This window comes from Octodon degus, unplaced genomic scaffold (genome assembly GCF_000260255.1).
Source record: "Octodon degus isolate 3935 unplaced genomic scaffold, OctDeg1.0 scaffold00045, whole genome shotgun sequence".
NCBI classification, from domain to species: domain Eukaryota; kingdom Metazoa; phylum Chordata; class Mammalia; order Rodentia; family Octodontidae; genus Octodon; species Octodon degus.
The window spans coordinates 10,438,609-10,458,027 of record NW_004524621.1 but is presented as its reverse complement, the minus strand read 5'-3'; the positions used below and the strand labels follow the sequence as shown (position 1 = coordinate 10,458,027).

The following is a 19,419-nucleotide window of genomic DNA, read 5'->3' as shown; positions in this document are numbered from 1 at the left end:
AAAACAAAAAAAAAAACTAACTTGCTAGACATTCCTTAATCCATTCAAGTTGACAGACATATTGTCAGGCAGGTGCTTATGCCATTGAGCTATATCCCTGGCCCTGACAGACATATTGTGATTGATGGTTGAAGTAGCCAAAAGTCTTGAAAGCAGTCAGACAAAATGGCATAACCTTCAAAACACCACTAGTTGATTTCCCAGTAGCAGTCGAGAAAGTCAGAAGATAGCAGAATGATACCTAAATAGTTCTGAAAGAAAATAATCACCAGTCTAGAATTCTGTACCAAAAATATTTGTCAAAAGACAACTGTAAGATATTTCTAGACAACAAAAAAGAGTTGCCATTATTAGACCTTTTCTAGAAGTTTTCCTCTGAAGGAAGCTCTGAAAGATCCATTTCAAATGGAAAATTATTTGAAATGCAAAAGGCGCAATGTAAAAATAGAAAGTGTATAAATTAAAGCACACATTATATGAAACAATAGTAATGAGTTGTTGAATTTTTAAAAAATTATAGCAACAATAGCATGTGTACTGAAAGGGGACTAAATAAGAAACATACTAAATTTTAGGTCTTTTTAATGTAAAGACCATATCTCAGAGGTAATTAGAAATATAAGATTAGGGCTGAGGAGATAGCTTGGCGGTCCAAGCACCTGCCTGGCAATCTCTAGGACATGGGTTCGATCCCTGGTATCACATGTTGTACCAGCTCTGGAGCACCATGCTGGTCACTGAGTCTGGGTGTGGCTGGGTGTGGTGACACATGGCTATAATCCCAACACTGGGGAGGCTGAGACAGGAGGATCACTATGGGTCTGAGCTGAGTAGTGAGACCCTGTACCAAATAAATAAATAATAAAAAGAAATAAATACAAGATTAAGGATGAGGGATGTTATTTTTATGCCCGTAATCTTTTTTTTGTGTGTGTGTGAAACCAACGATTGAACTCAGGCCCTTGCACTTGCCAGAGAAGTGCTTATTCCACTGAGCCATCTCCCTGGCCCCCCACAGTCAATCTTGAAGTAACTCTTGAAACTCAAAAGTAAATGAAAGCTCCATGAAATATAGAGAACTGTTTTTCTCCGGGGTTGTCAGGAACAGACTGTGTGTGTGTGTGTGTGTGTGCACGCGCGCGCACAGCGTGTGTGTATGTGTTTTACAGGGGGGTTGAACCTAATGCCTTCATGTGGAATTACTTCCCCAGCACTTTGGGTTTCAAACTTGCTATCTTTCTGCCTCAGCCTCCCAGAATGTTGGGATTACAGGCTTGTACCACCACACCTATATAAGCTGCCCAAATCTGTAAGGAATTGCAAGAGTACAGTAAGACTCTTGATTTCCTATCAGTAAGACATTTTCTATCAGTGCCCAGAATAGAATAAGATGTAACCAAAAAAGAGATCATCCTATCCATAGAAATACTTGAGGCTGACAGCTTTGTGGAAGCAGCCACTTAAACAACTGAGCTAAGGCCAGGCCCCATCCATAGAAATACTGAAGCAGCAGCTTATGTTTTTATATATTGTGGAGTAGATTTCAGTGATGGGCAGGACATTTTACCAATTATCTATCTTCCAATTCTACAGTTCTTTGATTTTGACTAATAACTGAGAAAGAATACTTCTTTCAGTAATTAAGAATTATACCTGTTTGATTGAAATTCACCAGCTTTGGTCTGTTAAAGCTACCAAAATCAACCATTAGCCTAATAATTCCTATGTAAACATGTTTAAGTGTCATAGACATGCTCATTTTCCCAAGCATGGACCTTGTTTCACCTGAGTATTGGTTAAGAGACATAAAATTCATGAATGTGCTTTGCTAGAACATGAGATCATATTCAAATATTCAACAGCCAGAAGAAATAGACACCAAAAAGCAGATGCTGACTGTGAATCACAAATATAACCATATTAGTGCACATTGGCTGATTATGATGAGAGTAAACATGAACTCATATTTTCCATGAGATGTGAGATGTAAAGTGTAGATTCTTTTTGCATAGCTTTTGTCCACACCTTAGCTGTACCCTTTTCTTCCGACCATCAAGATAGTGTTGTTGTTGTTTTTTAATTTGATTATTAATAGTTTCTTTCTTGGGATATCAGGATGAATATAATTAAGATGGCATGGGGCTAGGGAATTTCCAGAGACCTGACAATGACTGTAAAGTGGTAAGATAAGTTTCATTTAAGATTCATAAATCTATTTCACACCTTTAATTTCAAACATTATTGTCACTCTCTTAACAGAATGACTTTGACTATAAATAACTTTCCAGTTGCTACATGCACGATCCATGGAAATACAATGTTGTGAATTTGCCATCAGACTTCTCTGGATTTTTAACTATATTCTTTTCAGAAATATCATTTTCATTTCTCTTTATTTCCTGGATTCCTTCAGTCTTAATTATTTGCTGTTATTTCATTAAAGAAGGTGAGAGACTACAAAGGAAAACCAGTAGGAGGTATTTCTATGGGAACTTTCTCTTTATCTTAAGTCAATTAAATTTTAAAATGGTTGTTAGTACAGGTTCTGTCACTGGCCTCTGGTTCCTTGAAAATGCTAAGATAAAATTGAGCTGGATGTGGTGGCAGACATCTGTAATTCTAGCACTTAAGAGGCTAAAGCAGGAAGGAGGAGGACCACAGGCTCAAGGCCAGCCTGGTCTACATTGTGAGTTCAAAGCCAGCCTTAACTACATTACAAGACCCTGTCTCAAAAAAGAGAGAAAGATAGAAAAGCAAGCAAGTAAAGAGACTCTGAAGGTATTTATAAGAGGCTTTCAGAACCACAAAAGCAAAACTACCCAACCATGTAAATTCCAGGCACAGTTTGTCATTGCCACCTGTCATAATTGTTTAGGTATGAGTTATATTTTAGGGGGTCCAGCCCTAGCTCAGTTCTTTAAGTGGCTGCTTCCACAATGCTGGCAGCTTCAGTTTGCTGTAGTTCGATCCCCACAACACTCCAGCCATGCCAAAGTGCCCTGAAGGCATTCAAGGAGAAAAAAAATGAGTTATATTTTATTTTTTAGATATTCACATGGTTTGAAATTCAGAATGGTATATATCTCATTCCTACCCCCTGTGCCAAAGCCACCAAGTTCCTGAAGTTACCAGAGATAGCCCTTTTCTGCCTCTTTTCACTGCATATGGTAGATCACCATACATTTTGTTCTGCTTTTGGATGCCAGTATTTGGCGTATATTTATTTATGCCTACTCAGACTGTCAGGATGTAGTAAATAGGAGAATGAATGGGTGGCTTTATAAATGGTAAAATGCTATACAGATGTACCATGTCAGAGTAGATTTGAGCCGTTACCTGCAGCTGATGAGCTCCAAAAAGAGCGAAACCTATTAGGTCCTGCAGTACTGGCTTAAGATAGTATAAAACCTTGATTATACTTCACTTATATGTTATTTTGTTACACTTATATTGTAGTTTGGGGATGGGAGTAACTCCTATATTCAGTGTCTTTGCTGCTAGTGTATTTCCATTTTAGTTCATTCTCCTCTGCAGTCACCTGAATGAGATTTGTTGCCTGAGTATTTTCTTTTCAGTTCATTCTTCTCTGAAGTTCCCTGAATGAGATCATCTCCAAAGGGAAATCTGGTTAAATCAGTATAGATTGTGGTCTTGTCTAATCTTAAATGCCAAGAGTTTCTCGCTAGGCAGTCTCACATACTCCCATAGTCTTTTGGGGTTTTGGTGAACTTTTTTTTTTTTTGTTGTTTGTTTGTTTTGAAGGGGACATATCTAGTGCTAAGGATCAAATCCGTACCAGGCAAACACTGTACCATGGTGCTACATCTCCAACCCAACTGTAGCTTTAAATTGCCCCTATGTCAGGTGAATCAAAATTGATTGATTTCACATCAACCAAATTGATTATCTCCCTACATTCTCTTCCTCCTCTGGCCTCTGCCTTTCCTCTATATAACACCATACATGCACACACACACTTGAATATGCATGTATATGCACACAGACTCCACAACAGAAGCCAATTTTTATACATTTCTTTAGGTTGTACCAATATAATCCTCTGAGAAATAACTAAGAGTTATTAGATCCTATCGCTATTTCTTCTCTCCCATCATTTCCCACAAATTATTGGCTATTAAGCCCTAAAAATTTGCCTCCTAAATAATCTTAATCAGCCTCATTTTTAAACCTTCAGTTTTTGCCTTAGTTCAGGCCTTTACACCTCTTTACTGGACTGCTACAATGGCTGCCAAGTCAGCTTTCAGAAGTCTAATTTCTCCTCTTAACTGTTTTTACCACTTTCTTCTAGAGTGACCTTAAAGACTAATTTGACTTTGTTGCTCTCCTCTTTGAAACTTTTTAATAGTCCCCTTATAGAATATAATTCATGCTCCTCAGCCTGGAATACCAAGATTTTCTCAATTTAGTTCCTGATTTTTCCCTCCCTTACACTTCAGCAGCATCTTCCCTATAATTTCCCAGACTGACTGTGTCATTTTGTCAATTGTAGGTGTGCAACCTATTTGTCCTCTCTAAAATTCCTTCTTCCCAAATCTGTCATCATATACCCTCATCCAGTAATATACAGGAGTTGGCTCTTACTTACCAGTAGGGAAAACTGGTTGTTAAGTACTTAAAATTCTTCAGGCCAATTTATAACTTGAAATCACCCCTGGGTGGGAATATTTATGTCATGCAAATCAGCAAATACTACAAGTCAGAGCTTTTTTCCTCTTCTGACCCATTCTATTCCCTCCAAGAAAGCTGATCCTAACTCATCCTAACTACCCCTATGCTCTAAGCAGCCTTTGCTTTACATTCTAGCTTATATGGTACTTCTTTGAAACCTGACCTGCCCATCTCTCATGTCTCTACCACATATGATTGGTTGCTACCTCTAAAGTTTTTATATGCTTTATCATAGCATTTGTCTCCTTCTGATGCAGTGGTAGTGAACCAATGGCACATGTGCTGCAGCAGACTGTTGGTGTCATTGAAAGCTCTAAAACGTTTGCCATCACTCTACTAGTGTAACTGTATTTATGTATCTCTCTTTAATAGTAAACTCTGAGTTCCTGGGGGAGAGTCCCTATGTCTGTCTTTGTATGTTTCATTCACTCAGAATTCATTGAATTGATACACACTAAACTGATAATGCATCAGGCACTGTTCACAGGGTACAGAGATTAAAGGGTTTAGCCATTCTCTATATGAAACTCATAGTCTAGTCCCGTGATGGTGAATCTTTCAGAGCTTTCAGTGATACAGACAGCCTGGTATGTACCATAATTTCACCACCACTGGTCTAGTTCATAGGAAGGGAGAAATTCAAATAGACCATTGTAATACAGTGAACAAAGTACATTGCTGTAATTCTGTACAAGACATATTTGGACCTGGAGGAAGAACCTCTGCCAAGGGTAATGGGGAAGTCTTCATAGAACAGGTAAGACTTAAAGGCTGAACAAAAAGTTGTCTGTAATCTAGAGATGAGAAGTCCGAAGAACAGGCAAGCTGCTGGGCCAATCTCTGAGAGTTGCTGTAGTGAAGGAGGCAGCATGAACAGGATCTCTGACAATTCTGGAGAGCAGAGGTCTGAAACCAGGTGTCATCAGTGTCTGTCCCTCCAAGATCTGTTCCTCTCCTAACTTCAGTAGGCCCAGGTGTCCTGTGGGTGCTAGATGAGTCACTCGAGTCTCTGTCGCCCTGCCCCATGTCCTTCTTCCTGCATGCTCCCCTTTGTGACAGTCTCTCTTCTCTAAGGACACCAGTCAGTTGGATTCTGAGTTTATCTCACGCTGATATGCTCTCATCTTCACTGACTGCATCTGCAACTACCCTGTTCCAAACAGGTATCCCGAGGGACCTACGGTTGGGGTGTAGTACATCTTCTGGGGAGACGCAATGCAATCCATAGATGCTGAGCCATGTTAGGTTTCCTTGGTTATCAGTAAGAAAGAGGTTTTTCATGAATGGGTCATTGTGACTCACTCCTTAGCTGGGTGTGGCAGTGTACACCTGTAATCCCAGTACTCTGGCAGAAAGCTAAGGTATAAGAATCATCAGTTCAAACCCAGCATGAGCAATTTTCTAATTTAGTAGGACCCAGCCTCAATATAAAAAACATATGTAAAGAGCTGGGCATGTAGCTTAGTACAAAGGCTCAGGGTTCAATCTTCTGTACTACAAAACCAAAAAAGGAGAGACTAACTCCATGTAGTTCTAGGAGAACTAGGGCCCATGGGTGAGAAGAAGAGGATTAGTTCTGAGTGACCTAGAAGAGGCTTGAAGCAGCAGGCAAGCTGTGCAGCTACTGAATGCACCAGTGTGTGTTTTACGTTTGTGTGTGTGGGTCTATGTGTGTCTCTGTGTGTGTGCGTGTGTGTGTGTGTATGTGTGTACTTTTTGTTATCCTGTCAAACTCACTTCTTTTATGGCTTATGTGTTAGAGCCCTTTTAATGTTCACGATACCCTATGATATATATATATTGTTATTTTCCTCATTTTATTAATTTTTCTTTACTGAAGAAGAGCAGTTTAATAACTTGTCCAAGACTACACAGCTAATAAGTATTAAAACTGAGCTTTGAACCCAGAAAAACAAAAGTTGTCTGTAAGTAGGCAGTCAGTACTTCTGCAATTTTTTTTTTTAAATGTATTTGGTACAGAGTCTCACTATGCAGCTCAGACTTGTAGTGATCATCCTGGTTTCAGCTTCCCCAGCACTGGGATTGCAGGTGTGCACCACTAACACACAGACTTCATGGTAGCTCAGTGAACCCAGGGGCAGAGGGGACTGGCACAGTATGTGGTGCTGAGGATCGAAGCCCAGTCCCTGTGCTTGCCTAAGTAGGCACTGTCTGCTGAGCTATCTCACTGGCTCAAGGACTTTTTAATAGAACTTCTTTCCACTCTGGACAACTCAAATATACAAGGTTAGTTTTATGTGAAAAACTTATTTAAATATCTCTAAATTAGGCCTCCTTTGAGCATAAGATACTGAGTGTTGTACTTGTTATCACAATAATGTTGTATATTAAACTATCCCAAACCTCTATAGCTTAAAAGAGTAACAGTTTACTATTCTTGAAGAATCTAAGGGCTAGCTAGGCAGTTCTGGTCTGGCCAGGTTTTATCAGGTCCAGCTAGACTCATGCACATGTCTGTAATCAGTTGGCAGGGCAACCTGGTTTTAAGGGTTCTGGAGTTGCTGTGTCTCTCCCATACCTCTAGGAAGCTAGTCCAAGTCAGAAAGTGGAAACATGCAAATGACTATTAAAGCCTCTGCTCACTTCATGATTGTTAATATCCCCTAAACCAAAGCAAATCACATGGCAAATCCAGAATTAATACATTAGAAATAAGTACAGAGGTACACCACTACAATCAGTCTGCTACCCTGAGTACACTCCTTTGAGGCTGTTTTCTAGTCCCTGTGTTACTATTGGCTTACAGCTGATTGCATGTCGTGTGGTGATAATGAGCAGACTTCTCTGAGCAGTCTAGACCCACTAACCTCATTTCAGTTTTGGGTGTTCATTTTTATGCAACTATTGAAATGACATCATTTTGGGAGGCTGAAGAAATTAAAGAATCACTTGTTTATTGATATATAGACATGATAGTAAGCTCCTTCAGTTATTTTAGCTACCTATCCTTTTTAGGAGTTTTATTTTGTTTGTTTTGTTTTGTTTTGTTTTGTTTTGTTTTGTTTTTGAGACAAGGTGTCACTATGTAGTTCATGCTGACCTTGAGCCCACTATATAGCACAACCTGACCTCAAAGGTATTACAGGTGTATACCACTGTACCTGTCCCACTTACGCTTTATGATAATCGTATTGTCCATAAGGAAAAAAACTCATACAGGTTTAAAACTGTCTTTAAATATCTATTATTTAACCTCTCTTGTTTAGCATTTAATAGACTAAATTCCTTATATGAAATGCGGAACTTCAAAATGAAGAAAATTTTAATTCATTTGTGAAAAGCAGATTCTTATTTACTGATGCTTAGGGACAGAACAGCATCTTTACTTTTAACTAACTAGTATCTAGTTAAATAGGAAGCTCTGGGAGTAGAAAGCATTAAATAACAATTTATAAGCTGGATATGGTGGCATACTATGGGAAATAGGACACTTGGGAAGGAGGACTGCAAATTTGAGCATAGTCTGGAGAACTTAGTGATTTAGTAAGACCCCGTCTCAAGAAAAACAAAAGTGCTGAGGATGTAACTCAGTACAAAGGTCTTAGGTTCAATCCTAAATGCTGAGGAAAAAAATCATAAAATGGGCTTTTTTTTGTTTTTGTCCAAAAATGACTAAAATATTCCAAAATTGAAACATATTTGTTCATTCATATTTTGACAAAGAGTCTTGCTATGTAGTTCAGGCAAGCCTTGAACTCACTATGTGGCCTAAATTAACCTCAAACTCATGGTGATCCTCCTACCTCAGCCCCTAAATTCTGGGATTACAGGTGTATGCCACCACACCCAGCTTCAGACCTTTAATTTTTATAAGACTCATATGATCAATGTTTAGTTTTCATCATCATCAGCTTTGGTGAGAATGAGAGAGGGAGCTGGAGTGGCCAGTCATAGAAGGGCAGTGAACAGGAAAAGAATTTAAACAAATGGACAAATGGAGAAGTATTATAAAGGTGATACTGAGCTGAAAGAATAGGTAACTGGGAATGCTAGCAAACCTATAGAGCTAAGTTGTGGAATAGAAGCTGGACCAGCAGAGTCTGCCTCCCATGTGTACTCCATAGGATCTTCCTCTACAAGGAAGTTCAGGGTGGTGAGTTCCCTCACTTTGATTCCACTCCTTCTCTGTCTCTTTCTCTTTCTCTTTCTCTTTCTCTTTCTCTTTCTCTTTCTCTTTCTCTTTCTCTTTCTCTTTCTCTTTCTCTTTCTCTCTGTCTCTGTTCTCTTGAGATCTTGTCATCCTCCAGCACACTGTCTTTGGGTCTCTGAAGTGTGATGTATCCTCACCCGGATACTGAGATTGTTACTAGTAAGCCAAAGGTCGAAAGAGACTCCAAATGAATGTAAATTCTCAGTGACTTCCTGCTTTTTCCACCAGGTGGCACTCATATTCAAAAGACTTAAAACAACTAAAACTAAGACTAAGTTGGTAATTTAGCAAAGAAATACTCAATGCAATAAAATAAAATAAATTTTACAAAAAGAAATACTCAATGCAGTGGGCCTGGTGGGACACACTTGTGATCCCAGTACTCAGGAGACAGAGGAAGGATTGCAGCAAGTTCAAGGCCAGACTACACTCCATAATGAACTCAAGACCAGCTTCAATTTCAGAGCAAGAGCCTGTCTAAAAAGAAAAAAAAAAAAAGAAACAAAGTTAATGCTATAACTTGTTATATATAAACCATCACAAATACAAACTCATTAAGAGATAACTGTAAACACATATATCTTAAACCTTGTCAACTAATCAATAGTTGTTTAAAAAATGAAAAGTGGAGTTTCTTATAGTAATGTAGGAATTTTTCAGCAAAGCAGGGGTATGATCAATCTACAAAATCAAGATAGGTCAAACCATGATAGGCATAACAGAAAAATGATTAACTCATTAATCAGTATTGATTGATGAGTTAATCAATCAATGTGAACATTCTTTTAAACCTTAAAATGGGTAAAGATGTAAAAATGGTCTTTATTACCATTGAAGGTCCTGCCAAGTACAAGTACAAAAACTTTTTAATTCAACAAATTGAGGTACACTTATGCATGAAAGGTTTATCAGTAAACATTAAAACAAATGAGAGTTGCTTGAGAGATCTCTGAACTCTGAATATGACATTAAAGGAAACAGCTGTTTCCATTTTTTTAGCAGCTGACAGATTTTCTGCAAAGGAACAGATAGCAAATATTTTTAGGCTTACAAATTATATAATCTCTGTTATATATTTTCTATATGTATATATTATATCATATAATCTCTGGACTGTGCTATAGCAAGTGTAGTGTGAAGTAGATGACCATGAAAAACAGGTATGGCAGTGTTTCAACAGAGTCTTATTTACAAGAGCAGGTGTTTAGGGCCAGGGAGATGGCTCAGTAGGATAAGTGCTTCCCTGGCAAGCACAAGGGCCTGAGTTTAATCCCCAGTTCCACCAAAAAAAAAAAAAAAAAAAAAAAAAAAAAAAAAAAAAAAAAGAAAAGAAAAAAAATTTTTATGGGGCTGGAGAGATGGCTTAGTGGTCTAAAGCACCTACTTAGAACAAGCTTAGCAAAGCACAGGGACCGCGGTTCAATCCCCCAGCACCACATGCCAGTCAGCCCCGCCCCCTGGTGGGCTGAGCTGGCCACACACACACACACACACACACACACAAATAAAATTTTAAAAAAAGAAGAAAAGCTTTAAAAAAAAAAAAAAAGAGCAGGTGTTAGGCAAGATTTGGCTTGTGCGCCAAAGCTTGTCAATCCCTGATTATGAGTGGATGCTGGAGTCCATAGATACTTCCCTTTCTAGGTTTTAGTCATTGACTTGTCAAATAAGGAAATTGGGTTAAATTCATATTTCTCAGGTTTTGTTTTCTTTAATATCTCTCATAAGCTAAGTGATCCAGCGGAGATTGACATTTTGTTTTCTATGTGTAAATTCAAATTTTTTAAAATCCAGCTTGAATAAATTTGTAAGTCTGTAGGACAGAGGTTCATAGACTTGGTGCTGTTGACATTTTAGTCTGGATACTCCTTCCTTTGGAGGGCTAGGGGGAGCTGTTGTGTGTAGAGTAGGATGCTAATTGCAAACATGCAACAATTTGTATGACCAACAGTGTCTCTAGGCATTGCCAGATTTCTCCTGGAATCAGCAAAATCACCCATGGTAGAGAACCACTGCTCTAGGGACTTTCAGAATGTCTAAAAGAATCACAAAAATGCAAATCAGACTGTGTACCTCAGGACAAGTGGGAAAATAATAAACATACTCCTTTAGACACAAAGGCAAAAAAGTCAAAAAGCAAGAGGAAAAGCGAGGTTATAAGAAAGAGGTCAGTTAGACTGACATTCATCCGTTCAAGGGCATGAGAGAGTTGGTAGGAGATTATTATTTAATATCAATTCAGATGAATTATAAATGTTTCTGGATCCAGTGAATCCCAGTAAAGGCAATCAATAAGTGAGCAGATGAAAAGTCAAACTAAAACAAGGAAATACGGGTGAACAGTGTTATTTAATATCGAACAATATTAAGTAACGCTATTTACTTTTTACTTCTATCATTTGAGACCTCGACCAGAAGTTCAGTCTAATGAGTTCATTAGTCTTTATAAGGCGCAGAGGTTTTTGTTTTTCTTTAAATTTTGTTTTGCTTTAAGTGAATAAATCACATGTAGCTTATTTCTACAGTGGAATATTATCTAGTGGAGAAAATGAATTCAGTATGGTTCTTCCAGCTGCAGAGATATATCTTTAAAGCTAGGTTTTCAGTGTTAGTAAAGTTGGTACTTAAAGTACAGATCATTTAGCTTCTTAGGATTGAGCTAGAATTAAAAGCCAAAATCATCTTGATTCAACTAAAATAAACATGTATTTGATTTCCATACATCCTTTTATGCCCATGTTATGTTTTGAAAACCCATCCTGTTTCAATTACAAACTTTTTTTGGGGGGGTGGTCACTCAGGATGCCTTCAGGGCAGCTCTGGTTTGGCTTGAGGATGAGGGGATCAAACCACAGCATCCTGAGTCTGTCTGCTTTGTTTCAGCAGGCACTTAAACACCTGAGCTAATGGGCAGGCCCCCTAAACGTTATTATTCATAGCTGAAAAATTCTGAATATCTAGGTGGCTTTAGAAAAAGTTTTTCTGTTTTTGTTTTTTATTGCTTTCATATTGTTTTCATTCTTACTCTCCTACCAGTGACTTTAACATAGGGTGATATAGACTGTACCTTTGACTTGTTCTGGGATCAGGGATGGGTCTCTTTGTCCAGTTGAGGAAATAGTTTGTTCATTTGTAAGATATGGGAAGATTTCCAAACTCTGGTTTCAGAAAGCCTGAAAGGTTTTTTTGTTTGTTTGTTTTGTTTTTTTGCGGCCTGAAGATGCCTTGAGGGCATTTCTGGTTTGGCATGAGTATCTGGGTTTGAACCACAGCATCTTGAGTGTGAGTGCTTTGTTTAAGCAGGCACTTAAACAACTGAGCTAATGGGCAGGCCCCCAGAAAGCTTGAAAAAGAACCATGTTTTAAGGGCTGGCAAGATAACTCAGTGGACTAAACGCCTGCTTAGGCAAGTGCAGGGACCGGGGTTCGATCCCTCAGCACCACATGCTGCACTGGCTCTACCCCAAGTGTGCTGAGCCGGCCACCAAGACCTGGTGTGGTGGCACACACCTGTAATCCTTGTGCTGGGGAGGATGGAAACAGGAGGATCACTATGAGTCTGAGCTGCATAGTGAGACCGTGTGCAAAAAAAAAAAAAAGGAGGGGACCATGTTTGAAGCCTTGTTTGAACTTCAAGTTTCTGGGTCCCAATTCCAGATTCTGACACATTTTAGTCTCAGAAGGTGACTCCAGTACACAGCCATGTTTAGAACCATTGGAGATGAACTCTGAGGTCCTTTCAGCTCTAAAATGCAGTGATTATATATATATATATATATATATATATATATATATATTTCTTTAAATGTCCTTGATTAGAATGCTTTCTGGAAAATGTTTTTTATCTTATAAGAAATGATGGAGCATAATACATCGTAACACAGCACACTCACATTGATAAAGTATACATAAATTTGGTTTGCTATAAGATGATCAGCTTGTAGCTTGTGATAATCATCATGATCCCCAATATGTGTTAGAAGATTTCCCTTTGAAATCTTTGACTAAAAGGCAGTCATTTTATAGCTTCTATGTTTTCAGCCTTCAATTTAGAGAAGAATTATAGGTTGATATCCTGATTTCCATGTAATCATAAAATGGAATAAAATTAGAAATTTTGTCTGGTTGTTAATTTCTGTTTATTTGTTTTTTCTTTAATTTGCAGAATGCTCTTTTCAGTTGCATTAGCAGAAATGAAAGTAAGTATATTGTCTGTGATTATACAGAGAGCGACACAGTTTACAGAGCCTGATTAGCTGTTAGAAATACTGCCAAGATCTGGCATTGTAATTTAGGCTGTTAATAAGCCATGTGAAAGAGTGTGCACAGCAGGATTCAGTTGAGCTCTTTCCTCTGGGTTGTTCAAGTCATTCATGTATTATTACAGTTCCTACTTCTAATTGCGGATTTCCAGAGCAGACACAAGAGCTAGATGTGCTAGAGGAGGACACTTAACACCGTAATAATAGAATCACTTTCAGATGTTGAGCACATTATATAATGTGCACTTGACAAAGGCTGCCTTTCACGTCATTTAGAAGACATTTATTGAGTATTTGCTTGTTGTGGGGCAGACACATAGCTGTGGGGAACATGACCTATACTCTTGAGAAATCTAGGACATGGTAGATTATGAGATAACACACTGGGACAGTTCAGAAGAAGAGGAATCGCTTCCTGCAAGGGTGCGGAGAGGTGACTTCCTGGAGCCTGTGGCTCAGCTGGGCCTTGCACGGAGACTGTATGTGAACAGTGGAGACTGGAGGAGGGGCACTCCAAGTGAAAGGATAGTGAGAGCACTTAGAGATGGAAAAATAACACTGAGGAACAAATAGTTGTTTAAATTAGTTTGGCAGCAGGCTTATCTTGAAGGGCAATAAGAAATGTCAGCTATCTATACTTTATCTTTTATCCTTTCAAACTGGGGCATAGTTCAAGATTTTCAGTCTTATGTCCTGCTATACTGGTGAGAAAGCCATCCTAGTGAGGTAAGAAGATAGGCATCATGTCCTTTTCTACTTGTTTCTTCTGCCTTCCGCATACCACACTACCGTTACTAATTTATCCTCATTAAGGTTTGCAGTAATAAATGTAGTCATAAATAATTGTTCTTTATGGGATAGGAGATACACCTTACTGGTAGACTGCTTGCTTAGCATGTGCAAGGTACTGAATTTTTTTTCCTGGCACCACAAAAAATTAAAAAATAACTTATGTAACTAAACTCTTTGGAAGTGGATACAATAAGTTTGGTAGTTCTTACAAGTTAAAAACAAATGGCATAATAGGGATGGAACTCTTTCCTGGTCCCGGAAACTCAGGCTTTACCTACATCTATTATTAATTTGCATATGACTTTATCATTGTCATTATTTCTGGAAGTCACCAAAACCCTAATTCTAGTTCCCCAGTATCCATCTCTAATAATTATCCAGGAATTTTTGCCCATCTTTCTCTCAATTTCTTTTGCTGTACATCTGTTGTGTCTTCCTTCAGCCTCCCACAGGCACTTGTGGACCTCTATGAGAATCTCTTAGTCTTCTTTGCTACAATTTCCACATTGCCCTCCCAACTGCTCATCCCCCTCTCCCTATAAACTTTAAATGGCAGCCCATTGCTGGTTTTTAAATACATAAATCTAGTCATTTACTTCAAGTGAGGTTTACTTTTCAATATGGGAGTAGATCATATCCTTTGTTAAAGGTAGAGTATCCCAGTTTAAGCACATTTTTGTAGATGTTCAAACAGTATAGAAATTTTAGGATTTTGTTTCAAGATATACAGTTATACAATTATCAAACTTATGTGTCTGATGTATCTTAGTTTTTACTAGTCCTCATTTATAAATATGAAACATTGGAGTTTTATTTTATTTTGCTATTGTTTGTTTTCTTAGTTTATAAATCTCCACAAATCTAATGTCTAAGGAAGTTGTTTCAGTGGTTCTCAGTGGGATACTCTTAGCACTGTGGGAGGAGGTTTGGCTGCATACGACTATCCTGGAAAAGACAGGAAGGATAGTTAGCAGCCCTAACACCCATGCATTAAATGACAACAATGACATATGTTTTCATATTATTCCAGGGGTGGCATGTGCCTGTGGAGAATCAATGAACTCTAATGTTGAAGGACAGTGATTTTCTTCTCAGTGACCCTTTATTTTATAGCATGATTTTATTTCTCAAATTCAGAAATATACACTATTCCATCTGTATGATGATGTTACTAACAAAAGCTGTTATTACTTGATTGTTGTCTCTTTTTCTCTCCCACAGTGGGCTCAGTGTGCTGCAGTTACGCAGGTCATCACACAAATTGCCGTGAATACTGTCAAGCCATTTTCCGAACAGACTCTTCTCCTGGCCCATCTCAGATCAAAGCAGTGGAAAATTATTGTGCCTCTATTAGTCCGCAATTAATACACTGTGTGAACAATTATACCCAGTCTTATCCAATGAGGAACCCAACAGATAGTAAGTAAAGGAGACATTCATCTCATTTCAATCTTTTGTAAAAGAGTTTATATGAAGAATATGGGGGGTTGGTGAGATAGCTCAGTAGAATAAACACTTGCCTGGCAAGTGCATGGTCCTGAGTTCAATCCCTGGTCTGCAAAAAAAAAAAAAAAAAAAAAGAAGAAGAATATGGTACATTCTTATATACACCTATGGTCTGAGTCACTTGGGAGATACCAAACTTCTTTTGGTGTTTAGATTTGGAAGATGAAAATTTTGTCATAGCAGGTGCCAAGAAAGATGGGAATGTCAAGAATATGAGGAAAGAGGACTGGTGAGATGGCTCAGTGGTCTAAAGCACCTACTTAGAACAAGCTTAGCAAAGCACAGGGACCACAGTTCAATCCCCCAGCACCACATGCCAGCCAGCCCCACCCCCTGGTGGGCTAAGCTGGCCACACACACACACACACATAAATAAAAAAAATTTTTTAATTAAAAAAAAAAGAATATGAGGAAAGAGAAATTCTCTATTTTAAGGGAAACAGAGTTTTTTGATGTAGGTATTTTGGGGAGAAGTTGAATAATGACCATTAAAACAAATTGTCATGTCTTTTGATCTAGAAACAGTATTTGTCAGAATTTAAACAGCAAGAAAAAAAAAAAAGAATTTAAACAGCAAGAAAACTTACTTCTGGCAAGTGCAAGGTCCTGAGTTTGATTCCTGGTACAAAAAAAAAGAAAGAAAACTTGCTCAAATTTGCAGAAATATGTTGCACATATTCCTATGAAGTTGTATAGCATAGAGACAAATTAGAAATAACTCAAACATTCATCAGTAAGATATTGACTAAAATTGATTAAATTATGAAATATTTATATAATAATGACACTTTATTTTTTTTTCTATTTCATAAAGATCTTTTATTGTCTCATTAAAATATCAGATTAGCTTTACAATCCAGAAGCTTGTTTCTGCGGCTGGATTAACTCTTGGATCTTACTCATCTGGCTGCTGAACTGTTCCCTTTTCAGAAACATAGATACCATCCAAAAATTTTCTGATATCCTTGTTTTTGACTGTTGTGGCTTGCTGAATCAAAGCAGCTGAATTTGAAACAAGCTCAATGTCATTTCCTTCAAGGATTAGTTCATCTTTCTGGGCTTGAGATACTGAGCAAGCAACACCTGCCCTCATACGAACTCGGTGAATGTATTTTTCACCCAAGAAATTCCGAATTTCAACGAGAGACCCATTCTCCTGAATAACGACGTTGATGGGGAAGTGAGCATACACAGACCTCATCTTGTAACAGAAGCCCAGTGTAACCCCCTTGATCATGTTCTGTACATGGCTACAGATCGTGCGGACAGTTGCCAACTCCTTTCTGTTTCCCCACCATTTGTCAACTCGGAGCCTCTTCTTTTTCTTCCCAAGGAGACTGAGTTCCACATTGATGTGGTTGAAGTCCCTCCGGAGGGTTCCTCTGGGGCCCTTCACAATAACTGTGCGTCCTTTCAGAGTGATGTCGACATTTTCTGGAATGTCGACTGTCTGATTGCTAAGAATGGTCTTCATTTTTGCAGGAGATGCGGCAAAGCAATAATGACACTTTAGAAACAACAAAAAAGAATACATTTATGTAAAAGAAGTCTAAGATATAGTAAGAAAAAAAGAAAGTTATAGAACCCAAATTACAGTGTGATACATTTTTTTAGCCATAAACCTAATTGTTCTATGTGATATATTTGTATAATGTTTCAGTTTTTACCAACAGCAGTTATTATCTTTATAATTTAAATAATGAAAAGAAATCTTTATTTTTTAATAATTTTTAAATATTATTTAAAAATAATATTATAACAGATTAGTTAACTTGCACAGATATATAGGCCCAATAGTGAACCTATATACCTTACAGAAATCTTTAAGGCCTCAACTTTGTACATCTGTTTTCTTCATCTCTTCCATAGTCAGATTTTAAAGAACTGAGTGATTAACCAAGTTAACAAAAGATTGATCTACAAGTCATGTGCCATTGTTTGACTTATTATATTGAGAAACTGAGAGACTTGTTTTTATAAACTCAAAAGCAGAGTGTCTTATTGAAATCAGAACCCTTTTGACTTTTTTTGTTTTGTTTTGTGGTACTAGGGATTGAACTCAGGACCCTGTACTTGCCAGACAAGCACTTATTCTACTGAGCTATCTCCTCAGGCCCTCTTTTGAGGGGTTGTAATGTAATGTAGCTGAGCAGTGAAAATCAGTGGATAAATGAATCATTTGCCGCAAACACCCTATTGTTGTTTAAAATGGAGCTCTGTATTTCCTGACAGAGGTTATGTGGAGCTAAGGAGTTAATAGCTGGGGGAGAGAGGTGTTGTTTTAACAAGAGCAACAGAGATCTCTAATGTCTATGTTAATGCAGAGGAATATGGAAAAGAAGGTTACAACCTTGAAAAGATTTCTTCAAAAATCTAAGACACCTGATAATACCTCCAAGGACCACTTCTGAATTGTATAGTCTGGTTGAAAGTGTTCTTTTTATTTTCTGCTTCTTTACAGAAATTAAAGGCAGAGGGCTTGGGTTTTAGCTCAGTGTTTGAGCATGTGCTTATTAGTATGTATAAAGCTCTAAGTTTGTCCCCAACACTAAAATGAGAAGCAAACCACAAGCATAAGCAAACCAATCTCTTGTCAGCTTGCTATTGTATTATTTAAATTATAACAGATTAGTTAACTTGCACAGATATATAAAAAGCTTTATTTTGTCTTGGAATATGATAGAACACAGTGTTTTTATTGCTATAAAAATCAATTAGGGCCGGCCAGATAGCTCAGACTAAAGTAACTGCTTAGGCAGGCGCGGGGACTGGCGTTCAATCCCCAGCATGCTGTGCTGGCCCCACACCCAGGGTGCACTGAAACTGGGTGTGGTGGCATACACCTGTCATCCTAGCACTTGGGAGGCTGAAAACTGGACGATCTCTATGAGTCCCATCTGTAGTGAGACCCCATAGATCCTGTACTAAAATATATTTTTAAAAATGAATTATTTTTCCTGTATCAATAACATAACCTCAGGCTACAGAGATAGCTCAGCAGTCTAAATGCCTGCCTAGGAAAGTGCAAGGACCCAGGTTCGATCCCCTGTACGACATAGCCTGCTGGCCCCACCCTGAGCACACAGCGCAGGCCACCAAGACTGGGTGTAGTGATGCATGTTTGTAATCCCAGTGCTGAGAAGGATGAAACAGGAGGATCACCATGAGTCTGAGCTGTGTAGTGAGACCCTGTACCATATATATAAATTTTTTTTTTAAAAAAAACCTTTTAGATATTTGTCACTAGCAGAAAATAAATTCACTTTGACCTATACAGTAATACCTTTTCTAAGAACATCAATACATAAAAACTTCTCTTTTACATGAGAACTTCTTAGATGTAGAATGACTATGCTTTTGTAAGAATAGTGCTAGAGGACCCATGACTGGGCAAAAGGTGAGTTCTGGTGATAGATATTTTGTTCACTTTAGCTCCTCACCTGTTTGCTACATGCAGGGTAATAAAGAGAGTATATAATACCCTATACTGCAGCTAGAGGTATCAAATAGGATTTCCACTGTACTGCCATGTTCTCTTCCGATCAAGGCATGATATAAAACTGCCTTTCATATTCTGAAAATGTAGGTTTATATTGCTGCGACAGAGCTGAAGACCATGCATGTCAAAATGCCTGCAAGAGAATTCTGATGTCAAAGAAAACAGAAATGGAGATTGTTGATGGTCTCATCGAGGGTTGTAAGACCCAACCCTTACCTCAGGATCCTCTTTGGCAGTGTTTTCTTGAAAGCTCACAATCTGTCCACCCTGGAGTCACTGTGCACCCTCCTCCCTCTACTGGCCTTGATGGAGCTAAATTGCATTGTTGTTCTAAAGCAAACACTTCAACATGTAGGTCAGTATCTCATCTTCCTTTATTAAAAATCAGTTTAAAAATGTCATTTTAAGTTTAGCAAATGTGTGGTGTATTCTTTCATTGTGTAGGCTTAGTGTTCAGAAGATGAAAAATCTTTCTTAGAGATGAGATTAGCTTACCTAGT

The 19,419-nt window shown here is 38.1% G+C and overlaps 1 protein-coding gene across 1 annotated transcript in view; it reads left to right on the top strand.

Moving 5' to 3' along the window:
* Positions 1 to 19,419, top strand: part of Reck (reversion inducing cysteine rich protein with kazal motifs) — a 96,866-nt gene that overhangs the window by 36,282 nt on the left and 41,165 nt on the right. The window contains exons 6-8 of the mRNA XM_023716077.1: positions 13,026 to 13,059; positions 15,136 to 15,333; positions 19,007 to 19,274. Coding sequence (XP_023571845.1) covers positions 13,026 to 13,059; positions 15,136 to 15,333; positions 19,007 to 19,274 — 500 coding nt within the window. The remainder of the gene's footprint in view (positions 1 to 13,025; positions 13,060 to 15,135; positions 15,334 to 19,006; positions 19,275 to 19,419) is intronic.